General features: G+C 43.8%; 2 protein-coding genes across 3 annotated transcripts; one reads left to right on the forward strand and one right to left on the reverse strand.

Moving 5' to 3' along the window:
* Positions 1–660: 660 nt before the first annotated feature.
* On the forward strand, positions 661–5,031 carry LOC119320748 (squamosa promoter-binding-like protein 3). 2 transcript variants are annotated; one of them, XM_037594703.1, is made up of 5 exons: positions 661–780; positions 1,585–2,337; positions 2,440–2,576; positions 3,158–3,424; positions 4,412–5,031. In XM_037594703.1, exons 2-5 carry the CDS (start codon positions 1,646–1,648, stop codon positions 4,735–4,737), a joined length of 1,422 nt encoding a protein of 473 aa, XP_037450600.1. In that variant the 5' UTR covers positions 661–780; positions 1,585–1,645; the 3' UTR covers positions 4,738–5,031. The 2 variants fall into 2 exon arrangements, with proteins under 2 accessions (XP_037450600.1, XP_037450599.1); XM_037594702.1 differs by lacking the exon at positions 661–780 and adding an exon at positions 837–1,240.
* A 389-nt stretch (positions 5,032–5,420) lies between these two features.
* LOC119320747 (cycloartenol synthase-like) lies at positions 5,421–12,022 on the reverse strand. Its single transcript, XM_037594701.1, has 18 exons — positions 11,941–12,022; positions 11,204–11,389; positions 10,685–10,774; positions 10,284–10,478; positions 10,092–10,176; positions 9,400–9,566; positions 8,981–9,169; positions 8,744–8,857; positions 8,371–8,493; positions 8,170–8,292; positions 7,616–7,714; positions 7,410–7,466; positions 7,260–7,306; positions 7,038–7,181; positions 6,722–6,899; positions 6,126–6,206; positions 5,937–6,020; positions 5,421–5,761 (listed from the first exon to the last, which is right to left on the reverse strand). Exons 2-18 carry the CDS (start codon positions 11,222–11,224, stop codon positions 5,624–5,626), a joined length of 1,935 nt encoding a protein of 644 aa, XP_037450598.1. The 5' UTR covers positions 11,225–11,389; positions 11,941–12,022; the 3' UTR covers positions 5,421–5,623.
* Between the last annotated feature and the right edge of the window lie 681 nt (positions 12,023–12,703).

The raw sequence follows: 12,703 nt of genomic DNA on the forward strand, positions 1-12,703 counted from the left end.
TTCCTATGGATGAAAACGAGGGGATCGGAGGAGATTACCTTAAGGGAGGGGTTGGCTTCGAAATCCACGGTCAAATACTCCGGATTTGCAAGATTTAAGAAGGATTTGAGAGGGGGGAGAGGGGAAGAGAGGAGGGCCGCAAGTCTAAGGGTTTGGGTCGGCTGGGGGTGTGTGGGGTGGGGGTGGGAGGGGAGAGAGGGTGGGGCCAGCCCAAGTGGAACACAGACTGTGCAGCGCCCAAGAGCTAGGCGCTGCACATTACAGGTGTGTGGCGCCTAGCTCTTAGGCGCTGCACAGATGCTGTGGGGCCGCAACTGGACCAGGGCTGCCACGCTGGCATGATGTGCGACGCCTAAGGGAAGGGCGCTGCACAGTAGGGTGCGGCGCCCGGCTGTCGGGCGCCATACCAAAGGGTCAGCAGAGTGAATTTTTTTCGTGACCAGGTCAGTTTGTGATTTGATTTCTGCCTGAGGTCAGATATGTGATTTCTGCCCAAAAAGGAGGCACCAGTAAGATTCTTGATCTCCCTTTCCATGCATACAGTACACAGTATACCATGGGTGGCATGAGCAGTTCTTTCCCCTCTAGACGGGTAAAAAGGGGTCCTCCTCCCCACAGAAAAAGCAGCTGACTTGATGTGGTATAGGTTCTCCCCCTCCCTCCCTCCCTCCCTCCCTCAGGCTTGTCCCTCAGCCATCCCATCCCAAAGGGGTTTGATTTGATTTGATCCGTGTGGAGGGTGGCGCAGAGGCAACGTGGAGCAAATAATGCAGCCCTGAGGTAGCAGTACCAGTACTCCAGTAGTGGTAGTTTTTCTCTGGGCTTGGGGGAGGGGGGTGGTGGTGGTGAAAGATCTTGATTGGGGCGAGTGAGACCGGGGTGGTTGTCATGATGCGGCGTAGGGTCCAGCGCCGGGGTGGTTGCTGATGCCGTGATTGGGTTTGGGTTTTCTTTCAAAGTGATATACTAGATCTCATCTCATCGGCCAGGGATGAGATTTGAGGGGGAGGCAGACCTTGTGCGGAGGGCCTGAGGCAGCAGAGCTTCTCTCCGGTCGATGGCGGCGCCTGCTCTGCCGACGTCGTCGCCGGCACGGCTCGCCGGGGAGCTCCGTGGTTGCTCTCTGGCATGCTGCTGATCGGGCAGGGAGGAGGGAGGAATTCTGCTGCCTTTCCTGTTGTTTTCTTGGGGAGGGAGGAGGAAGAAGGTGGAACCACAACTTGATCTTTGGTCCCTCAAGGTACTTGTGTGTTCTCCTTTTTTGTCTCTCTTGCTGCTGCTGGGGAAATGGAATGATGAATTCATGATGTTCTTGCCATAACTGACTGACGATTCCACTTGTGAAGAAAAGTACTCTGCATACTCTCTGTTGTTGCGCAGTTGCACACGGCATTCACTCACTCATCTGATGATAGATACTACTAGCATCTTTGCGTACTTCTCTCTTGCCCTGAGTGGTGCTCATATGTGTTCTAAGCTGTTCATCATCATTGACTTTTCCAAGTGCAAAAAAAAAAAATTGTCCTTATTTGCAAGCTTGCTAATTCTGCTCCTCACCTCTTGTGTTCCATTTTGTTGCTTCAGTGGCGGCAGCTTTGCCGTGCGAGTAGGAGGAGGAGCGGCACCGGAGATCTTCGGCTCTCGCATGGGCTCGTTTGGGATGGAGTGGAACCAGAGGAGCTCGGTGCTGTGGGACTGGGAGAATTTCCCGCCGATAGGCAATAACCCGAAGAACGCGATGCAGGCTGATCCAAGATTCGCCGGCGTTGCGGCTACCATGGGGAATGAACCGCTCCATTCTTCTGGCGGCAGCGGCACCTTCTCTTCCAGCTCGGAGATGGGGTATGGCTCTTCCAAGAGCTCCATGTCCGCGTCGATCGATTCTTCGTCCAGGGCTGGCAACAACATGGAGTTCAGATTTGCGCCTGTCAAAAACCCTGACAGGAACACGAGCAAAAACCCTGAGTTGGGTAAAGTTGACAACACGAGGACTGGAACATCTCCGTCGTCTGTGGTGGCAGTGAGCAGTGGAGAGCCGGTGATCGGCCTGAAGCTTGGCAAGAGAACTTACTTCGAGGATGTCTGTGGAGGGCAGAGTGTCAAGAGCTTGCCATCGGGTGCTGCGAGCGCGCCAAACAAATCTCCTGCTTTGGGCAAGAAGGCAAAGGCGGAACAACAGAAGCCACATAACTCATACTGTCAGGTTGAAGGCTGCAAAGCCGATCTCTCTTCTGTTAAAGATTACCATAGGAAGCACAGGGTCTGTGAACTTCACTCTAAGGCTCCCAAAGTTGTTGTCGCTGGTCTGGAGCGACGCTTTTGCCAACAGTGCAGCCGGTGAGATGCTTTATATTGCAAACAGTGGCATCCTTGAGCACAAAAAAAAGAACCCGTTGTTCTGATCTGTTTCTTTCTCTTTTGTTTTCCACTTGATTCTAGGTTTCATGCTTTAGCTGAGTTTGACCAGAAAAAGCGAAGCTGCCGTAGGCGTCTCAATGATCATAATTCCCGCAGGCGCAAGCCACAGCCAGAAGCAATTTCTTTCAGTTCATCAAGGATGTCTACGATGTTTTATGGTAGGTTACTAAGCTTGTATTTGCCTTATGTTTTGTGAAATTCATGCGTTAAGTAATATGCTTACATATGTCCTTCTAAAACAGCCACGCATAGTCACGCCTACTCAGCGGCACAAAAAATTACTATGGTAGAGCATTTTTTTGTGTTTGAAATGGTCAATTTCTTTGTTGATTCAAATTTCCTTGCTAGCCATACTGTCAAAAATTAGTCACAATTTTCGTAACTGTGATATCGGAAAGGCTCTTTGTGATCCTGGTGACTGCCATTTGTGAGGGTTTCTGTTGATAGGAACAGTTTATGATGATTCCTGTTGATGGGAATTAATGGATAACAATTGTAGCTGTCCTTATTTTAAGGAGTTGTGCCCAATGTACTATTCATTTCACTTTAGATTACTCAAAACATTTTTGTACTTTTATCTGTTAATAATTATGTTATCGCGTCAATGGTATAGTGATTCAGAAAAGAAAAAAACAAACACATAATTGTACAAACAAATTGAGGATTTGGAGTTATGGAAGCAGTTACATTTCTGATTTATGAACATTTTGTGCTAAAACTTTTGTATTGATTTGAACAGATGCAAGGCAACAGCCTAATTTCCTATTTGGTCAGGCTCCTTATGTTCAAATGAGAAGCTGTGGAAGTTCTTCATGGGATGACCCAGGAGGCTTCAAAGTTACTCACACAAAAGCTCCTTGGTTAAAGCCAACAACTGCTGCAGGTGTTCATGGGATGCATTTATCTAGTCAGCAGATGTCGGACAATATTATGCCGCATGGTGCACATCATGGTTTCGATGGGTTCATGGCATTCAAGGGAACTTGTATAAAGTTCCCTAATCAAGGTATTTCCCCGCTTACGAATGAATTTCCAAACGGAACGGTGAAAAAGTGACCTTATAAAGGTCATCACTTACATGTAAACTCTTCTTCCTACAATTCCTAACTAAAACAAGAATAGATAAATGCACTTCTTCGTGTTTTTTCCACAGAACCACTTCATGAAATTAGGATGTTTCTTCTAATTTGTAGCTGTTTGTTGGTTGTTCTTTCGAGTTAACATAACTGACATGAAGCTTTCTGCACTTTCTGAACATATAGCTGTATCATTTCAACATTTCATTAGGTAAGTTCAGTTTGCAACATGTGACTATTCACATGGTCCTTACTTTTGTGATCCGAGGACCTGATTGCTAGGTCACATTCTTCTCCATGTTTTATCTTTTCAAGGAGCTCTAGTCACCTACCCTTATTTTAGCAACCTCTGCTTAATCACGCTCTTTTCACTGAATTTGCTTCCTCGTAGATGATTGTACTTCCCGACCTGCAGTTATCCACAATCTTTGATCTGAAACAGATCCTCCTTAAGAAGAGCTGTCAGCCTGTCCTCTTAGTACTGATTTGATTCTGACAATTACCAGAAACTATGATTAGTAGTACCATTTGAGACTATAGCTTTGGGTCCGGAAGAGACTGTGGATTACCTTATTTGTCATAATCTGGCATGATTGAGTTGCTCAGACGAATTTTTAATAGTGCTTTGTTTTTGTTTTTTATACCGGAAAGTTTTTGATAATGAGGCACATGCAGGCAAGCCTTGGGGCCAGAATAAATAAATAAAACAATAGTCTGTTATAGAATCATGAAAATTTTGGTTTCATCTTTACTAGTAAAGTAATGATAACTTCAGAACTGATTGAGATTTTCCATTGCACAGTAACTCTGCGTCTGCGGCGATTATATTCTTAAGTATGTTTAGGCACTCCAAAGAATCTTTTCCTTGGTGATGGAACATTAACACTAAAAGTTGTTCTACTTGTTTACCCTTCCAGGTGTCCAAGCTTCTGCTGTTGCTTCCGACTCCAGTGGAGCCCCGGATCTTCAGCATGCTCTCTCTCTTCTGTCAAGCAACCCAGTGGGTGCTGCCAACCTCCAGCCAAGTCCCCAGATGCACTCTGGGGTGGCAGCCATTGCCGGCGCCCCCAACCCCGCGATGCACGTGCTGGGATCATCGACGGGGCTCTGGCTAGACGGCGGCCAGCCCCTCGACGATCACCCGCGGTTCCAGGTCTTCGAGCGCTTGGGGGACCATGACAGCGAGCTCCAGCTCCCAAAGCCTTCCTACGACCATGCCTCGCACTTCGACCGGATGCACTGATGATGGCTCCGGTCCACTGGGTGCGTGATTTTGTCACGCGATCGACGCCGTTTCTTCGGCCTGAAACTCGGAATGCTGAATTTACTTTGCTTTGACGCCGTTGCCTGCCTAGAGGCCTAAGGTTTTGGCAATGCCTAGAATAAAGGCGCACAACAACAGACTTAGGATCAAATCGACCCAGTTGTGTTGCCATGGAAAAAGATTTTGATCCATCATTAGCCATTTGTCTGAATAATTCTGAACTTGCTATGTTTCTGAATGGCTTCTCCAACTGTAACTGATCATGGTTTTAAATTCTTGATGATGACATCGCACGGCCGTAGCGGTGGCCCATGGCACGGTGCCAGCCATTGCAAGAGGACCGGCAATGGCTGGGGCAGAGATCCAGTGACCACGGCGTAACATGGCCGGGCACTGCGCATTGTCACCGTAGCGCCGGGTACTGTTCATGAACTGTCGTGTGGGTACCGTTACCGTTCCTGTCGAATCTGTCCGTTGATTTTAGATCGGACGAGGGGGGCATGTCACCATTACTGTCCCTAAAGCCTAAGGCAGTAGGTCTAAAGACATGAGCACATGAGACTGGCAGGTACGGCCAGTCAAGACTGCAGGCATCAGGTGAAAAATGAACTGCATTTCCGAAAAAAAAGAACATACACATAATTAAGCATCTTGGTATCATCTTTTCACGGACTTCTATATATTCCATAATTATACACCAACCATTTATTTGGACTCTGATAGCGTACAATAATACTGCAAGTACATTTCCTTTCTCTGTCTACCATTTTTCTGCCTTGAGAAGGTATGCACGTACCAGTATGTATGGATTTTCAGTTGCAGATAGTGTGACCTGCACTGCTGCGCTTCTGACCTGGATCGGCAGCTAGGCATCGCCATGTCCCTCCGGTGCTCTGCTGCCCAGGACACGGCAGCGGTACTCTCCGAGCGCCCAGATAGGGAAGATGTTCCTGTACTGGGAGTAGGTGATGGCGCAGTTTCTGGCGAAGATGCCGATGATCTCCTGTGGCACAAAATTCCAGCAGTGATGAACAAACAAACGCAGACAGAACAGCAACTAAATGCCGGATTGCCCGTTAATCGGTGTCTGGAATCTAAGCAGCAAGCGGTTTTGACAGTGATTTTCATGAGAGTGCCCTTGGAAGAAAGTGTTGCTGCTCGGTTCGCGGAATACTTACTTGCTGAGGGAACTCGCCATCCTCTAGCTGTAGGTTGATCAAGACCTTCGCTGCCCGGTGCAGAGGCCCTGGGTCTCTCTCGGCCTGCTCCAACGGGAATTGAAACGCAGATACGAATGAGCACGGCGAATACCTCAATGAACAATGTTAAATCAAGGACAAAAAAGGGTAAAACAAAACACAAAGAACCTGCCCAGCATCAATTAGGGCCAGCATGGCCCAACTGGTGTTGACTACATGGGGGCGCCTTCCTTCAAGTTCGGTGTAAACCTATTTGCAGAAATTAAAAAAAAAATATCCAGATCAGAGAAGTTCTCTTTTGCAGAAAAAATCAAAACAATACATGTTGGTTCACTACTGGTTTGATTGATCTATGGAAGCATAACTTTTTTTTTTGCTGCACTGTATGTAATATATGTGCCATGTTAAAATGGAGGAATTGGCAAACCCTTTGGACGAGCAGCACGATGCTTTTGAATGCATAAAATCAAATTATAATTGTATGGGAATGAATGATTAATTTTATCTCAAGTTAGTGTTCTTCGTGTAAATTCTTATACACCAAGACCCGCATATGATATTTTCCTTTTGGAAAATAGATGCATCATGTATAGAGATACTATTGCTTGTAAATAGATCTCGACATCACAGCTAAGTCTGAGCTAACAGTAAATCAGGGGTTCATACTTCTGATCAATCGTGGACTGATCTGTTTCCGGTTGCACCGCTGCATACGGATATCCATCAACAGGCATTACCTAGGAGCTAGGAAGAAATGAATGTACCTTATCCCTGCATGACAAATAGCTTTCTCCCCAGCCACCAGAAGGAACCTCTTTCGACAACAAGAAGTCGCAGGCCTTCCTGATAGCAGGACAGTTCTTGAATGTCCTTCCAGCAGCAACTAACCCTCTCACTGCAGACCACGTCCCATGGGTGAAACAAATACCCCAGGAGCCGTACCTGTTGCGAATAGAGAGAGCAATGAACACCAATAGCAGCAGTTTCTTCTGTTTTTCAGTGGGGACACCAAAAGCACGGAAAGCTGCGTGTGTATCGGACATATTCTTTTATTCCGAAATGGAGTTTTTGAACACTAACCATGAGCCGTCACTCCTTTGAATACTCAGGATGAAGTTATCGCCTTTATGGATGCATTTGTCAATCTCCTCCCTTCGATGCTCAGGGTAGTGCTTTCTGAATGCAGCCAGGGCCTGGATCACTGCCGAAGTACATTCAACAACACTGCCAGTCGAGTTTAATTACATTTCAGTTCAGTTTCTCTTAAAAATAACAAATCAGCATAGGGTTGTCACATCTTACGGATGATCAATCATTATGTCCTCAAAGATCTCAGAAGGATTGAGAAACTGAACAATTGGAGAAACATGTCAAGTTGTAAAAACTATTTACAAAAGCTAAATATGTCGAGTCCCTCATTACAGTTGTAACTCAAAGAAATTCACCACTCACCTCCAGCCAAGCATAAGATCTGGTGAGTTCATATGATGCAAAGCCACCATTTCCATTCTGTAAAAAACAATCTAGCTGACATTAATTAGTTCGAGAAAATTTAACCTAACACATATGCAAAAAAAAATCATAGAATTTATAAGAGCATAAGAGAACTATTGACTCCTATGAGTAGCTTTTAGACGTTTGAAAAGGGATATGCATACCATCCAAGAAAGCAGACAATTGACAGCATCATAAAGTCTATTGGCTTCTATTGATACCCCAACCATTTTCGGAGAAATCTTTGACAACAACAATGAGGCCTGATGAAGAAAGAAGGAATTGCAACAATTGGACAGTTCAACAACAATTCAAACGAAGACCACAACACCACAAAAGAATATACTGCAACTTGAGAGTTATTATGGTTATTATATGCATTAAAGAAAGTCCCTATTTCCAAGGACCTGGAAGAAAAAATGCTAAAACTTAAAAAAAGCATATCCTTCTAGGTAAGAAAAACCATTCAACTGTTAACTACATTCCAAAATAAATGTCATTTTGGACAGCGACAATGTCTCCGACACACGCCTTTGACCGTATCTTTTTTAGTCATGTTAGTAAATAATGGATGAGAACATAACATTCTGGAATTACTCTGTTAATATTATTTTCAAGTGAAAAAAAATCAAATACATATGAAAGTTAGTGGTCAAAGTTCTAAAATTTTGTCTGCATAGGCTAATGGGCGATATCAATTTTGGAATGGTGGCGATACCTTTAATCCTACTGCAGTGCAATCTGATACAGGCCACGCATGATCGGTGGTAGAAAAGGTCCATGCACCTTTAGATATATGACGATACCAGTCACTCAAATCTCCATGGCAGTCATGAAGAACCTTTCGCAGAACAAATAACAGAAACGGAGTCAAACGATGACCTAGTCTGGCCAGGAAATTAAGCATAAAAAGTTTTACCTGTGAATTTTTTATGTAGTCATGGGCTAGTTTAAGAGTAGGACAGAACTCTTCTGTGAGTTCCGTAGCCAGTATAGCTTCAACTGTGAAAGCTGTGTCCCAAAGTTGGCTCCCATTATAACCCTACGGTGACAGGACCATTTCACTGGTATTAGCATAGCAAGCCAAAAGAAAAGATTCACTATATCTTAGTATCTCTCCAGATTCCAGAGTCGTGTTACATATATTTGAAGACGTTGTGCCTGGACCAAATTATTAAATGACAAAAATAGACACCGTGCTAACTGAAAATGTAAAGGAACTCTGCAGTGCTATTTAACTAAGTTAAGCGCACATGTGAAGCTATGGGGTCAATAACAACATAAAGAATAACCTGCATCTTCATGCCATCTTCAGCAACCCACAAGTAATCATAGATCCTTGGAATATGAAGTTTGAATTCCTCTGAGTTAGGATCTTCTATCCAGCAACAAAGCATGTTCAGTACCTGCACAGATTTTTTTCATTTTTCACAATAATCAACTGAAAACCGGAATGCCAAAAGAAAAAAGGAACAAAAATAAATAACCACATGCTTTTTTTAGAAACCGGCATGATTTTAAATATATACCTTCCCTACAGCACCACTGCAAACATATTGGGTGTTCTCATCTTCGTAATGAATATGTTGCATGGCATTTTTCAAAGCTTTCTCCCTCAATTTGCTTCCAGGCCAATGTGACAGAACTGGTTCAACAAATTTGTGAAGAGTGGTCCATAAGATATCTTGTCCCAGTGGATGAGGACAGTACAGATCCTCCTACAGTAAGTTATAATAAAATCTGTCAAGCAACATTTTATAATTATATTCTGCATGGGGATCTCTACCTAAAGTAACAAATAAAAATGTGTGATACTGACACAGGAGCCATGTCAGTGTACAAATCAAAAACCGTGCAGAGCAGAAACTTCTAAATGGCATAATAACATGAAGTTACTTTATGTTGTTACTGGTTTGGCACATGCACGATGAAGCAAATTCCAACAAACCTTAGCACATTGGTTGCGAGCCTTGTCCCAATCTATCTCATCATAGGGTACTTTATAGAGCTCCTTCCGTAAGTTCACTACAGTTGGTGTAATTGGGCCGACAAACCTCTTTCCATATATATAAGACATGGGAAAGTATACCATTCGGCAATGGGACCACATGCGCCCTGTGTGCGGCACAGAATATTTTAGCAAAGATAATAAGGTAAGAAATCATGATAATGTATACTCCCTCCGTCCCAAAATAAATGTCTTTAATTTAGTACAACTTTAGATTATGATAATATATACTCCCTCCGTCCCAAAATAAGTGTCTTTGATTTAGTACAACTTTATTTTGGGACGGAGGGAGTACTAATAAATGTGAATACATCAAACAGAGAAGGGTATAATAAAATTATTGCCTCCTGACAAAGTTTGTGATGATAGAAAATGATTTTTGTTCTGCTGCAAAAAGGAAAAATGGTCTTGTTGCCAATCTGTCAAATAAACTTTCCCAGGGTCAGCTGCATGAGAACCATACTTGCAGTATATTCTACTGATCATCTGCACTAACAGTCAAACAAGCATTCCATGGAGTTTATATGATAAATTTTGCTAGTGTTGAGTTATTAGTCATTATGATAAAATTTCTAGATAACTAAATACAAGCCAAAAGAGAAAGCGAAAAGGTATTTTAAGGGGAAACAAACCTGGATGAAATGGGAGGCAGTATGGTAGTAACCATAGTTCTGGAAGCAATGGATTGTTACCAGACCAGTCAAATACACCAAGAACCTTAAGAAAGTAGAGATATCAGAAGACCTCTCTGGGTTTTAAACAAGTACACTTGTAACAAGACCAAAGCAGATAACAGAAAAGAAAACAATGTATAACCTCCGTACCGAAAGCCAAAACTTTCCCCATGATGTTGTAAAGGTTGCTCCTCCATGATCCAAAATCCAATTCTGAGCTAACTGAATGGCTCCATCTTCACTATCTGATCCTTCTCCAAGTAATCTCAAGGTAACATAGTTCAAGACAGAACCGAACATGGTGCTTGGGCCCTCAATGTGCAATCCCCAGCCTCCATCTTTGTTCTGCACTTAAATTCACGGAAATTTGTCCCTTTCTTTGAAAAGCATAAACAAAACTAGTATTGGCATATACATTAGGGTAGTAGTGAGATGTAATGTGGACAGAAGGAATGACATGATACACACAGCATGTGGATTGCAAAGCCAGATTTTGTTTGCGTAAAAATATCATTGTTAAGAACGTTTTGTTTAGATGAATATTTCCTTGCCTGATGATTGTAGAGATACCGGCGTATCTCCTTTTGATGCTCTGACGATAAGACAGTATTTAGAGCACCAGTTGAATGCAGTGCTATTACCTGAATAAAAAAAAAGGTGAGGAAACCAAATGGCTCACTTCTCTCATACAGAAGTACAAAAAAACAAAGGATAACACAGAATGAGATAGCACAATATCTGCAATGCTGAAACCAAATGAGAAAAGTTTACTGAAGAGTCAAGACCAAAAGGAAGTCACTGAAGGCAGGAACTGCAAAATAAGCAGCAGCAAGCCGAGCAAGAAGGCTTAGGCACTAGTTTTCCACGAATTCTGAAGAAGGATACTAGCAGAGGATACTGTCTTCGAAGAGCCCTTTGGCACAGTTCTATATTTTCTAAGAGTTCGGGAACAACTTGTTCTGAAGTTAGCTGATACATACGATGAGATATGCTAGTGCAAGAACACATGAGAAGGCTATAATGAAGGAATCTTAACAAATTCACTGTTGTATATGAGCGAAAGGAACTACCAAGCCCGGCAGAAGGAACATAGGACCGGCAATATCCCCAGGCCAGTGTCCATCATGTGCTTGGAGAGTAGACAACTGTCCAATTGCCCTCTTTAAAGAGGTCAAAACAGCTTCTTCGGTGACATCTTCATGCTCTTGGAGCTTGATACCAGGAACGTCCAGCTTGGGAGCACCCAACTCGGCGAACTGCAAAAAGTGCAAGTGTTTTGCAATGACATGTGAGTTATTTAAAGAAAAAATCAAACCCATGAAAACCGAGAACAAGAAACTAACATGCAAATGACACAATATTTACATACATGCTAGGAGAGGGCATATCTGGTGAAAATGGCCTTCGGCGAGAAATGCATGTAGAAATTCGCATAAAATCTCGAGTAATCTCAGTAGGAATGTCGTGTTCAACATATCATATTTTCCTTTTCTTCATATATGGCAAAACACATCGAAATGCAACCCTAATTTTCTGCATGCCCTTCAATGGTACTAAAAAATAGGGAGTACCTAGAACTCATCTAGATGAGATATAATTTGGTCTATGAGTTCTAGCAAAACTGTAAAAAATATTGGATTAAAAACACCCTTTCATCCTATTTTGACGGAATTAGCGAGCCTAACATCGTTTCACTTGCATTTCCTAGTTTATTCCAACTCTGCTGAGACGGCAAATTGGCATTCCAGCGGATAATAAGTAAACAAGCTGAGACGGCAAATTGCAAGGAGGGTTAGTAGGTGGTTACGCGCTGGTGAGAGAGGGCCCCGAATCCGTGGAGGGGACCGTCCGCGGCGAGCACGTAGAGCCTCCTCCGGGGTTCGTCATCTCGCCGCCGCCGTGGGAGTGCAGAGCCGCGGCGGCTCCGGCCGGAGGTGGCAGCGGCAGCGGAACGGAGGTACAGAACTGGGCCCTGGGCTCCCCTCTACTCTGAATCTCTGATTCTACACGAAAACGCATCATCCATGGCCCAGTCGGGCGTCTTGGTTTTCCAGCGTTTTTTTAAGAGGAACTACCACATGTTCATTCAACAAAGAACTGTACACATTTTTTTTTTGCGGGGGAAAGAACTGTACACATTCACCCTAAAAAAAGAAAATAACTGTACACATTCCTAAAAAAGACTGTACACACATGGTTGCTCCATGAGACAAACAAAGGGACAGCTGTCCTTAAAAAAAGACAGTTGTCCTAAAGCTTTGCACAAAGGACCCCATAAAAAAGATTTGTAATTTGACCCATCAAGATCCATGTGCAAATATAGTCCCTTAAGCATTGTCGGACTTCATCGTCGCCGTGGCAACACCGGAGATGGACGATAGCAGCCATCACTCGCGAATCTAAAAGAACTCCAATGCAGACCATGCTGCTAGGTGAATTGATTGAACGGTCTGCCGCATGCAACATAGCTGAGGCTATGTGGCTCGTTGACCGGGGATCATCCTCGAGCCCGTCAGACCCCGACATCATCGCCTTCATCCACTTAGGTCATTTTTTGTTTCTTTGGGTTT

The sequence above is a fragment of the Triticum dicoccoides genome, chromosome 6B, assembly GCF_002162155.2.
Source record: "Triticum dicoccoides isolate Atlit2015 ecotype Zavitan chromosome 6B, WEW_v2.0, whole genome shotgun sequence".
In the NCBI taxonomy this organism is placed as follows: Eukaryota; Viridiplantae; Streptophyta; class Magnoliopsida; order Poales; family Poaceae; genus Triticum; species Triticum dicoccoides.

Bases quoted from the DNA above. Each gene is read 5' to 3' on its own strand.
- LOC119320748 (XM_037594703.1), top strand. From the start codon at position 1,646: ATGGGCTCGTTTGGGATGGAGTGGAACCAGAGGAGCTCGGTGCTGTGG. The intron at 2,338-2,439 runs GTGAGATGCTTT...ACTTGATTCTAG, and splicing joins TTTTGCCAACAGTGCAGCCG to GTTTCATGCTTTAGCTGAGT. The intron at 2,577-3,157 runs GTAGGTTACTAA...TGATTTGAACAG, and splicing joins GATGTCTACGATGTTTTATG to ATGCAAGGCAACAGCCTAAT.
- LOC119320747 (XM_037594701.1), bottom strand. From the start codon at position 11,224: ATGTTCCTTCTGCCGGGCTTG. The intron at 6,900-7,037 runs GTTAGTGTTCAA...TATTCGCAACAG, and splicing joins CAAAGGAGTGACGGCTCATG to GTACGGCTCCTGGGGTATTT. The intron at 6,207-6,721 runs GTACATTCATTT...TTCTGCAAATAG, and splicing joins ATTTGTCATGCAGGGATAAG to GTTTACACCGAACTTGAAGG.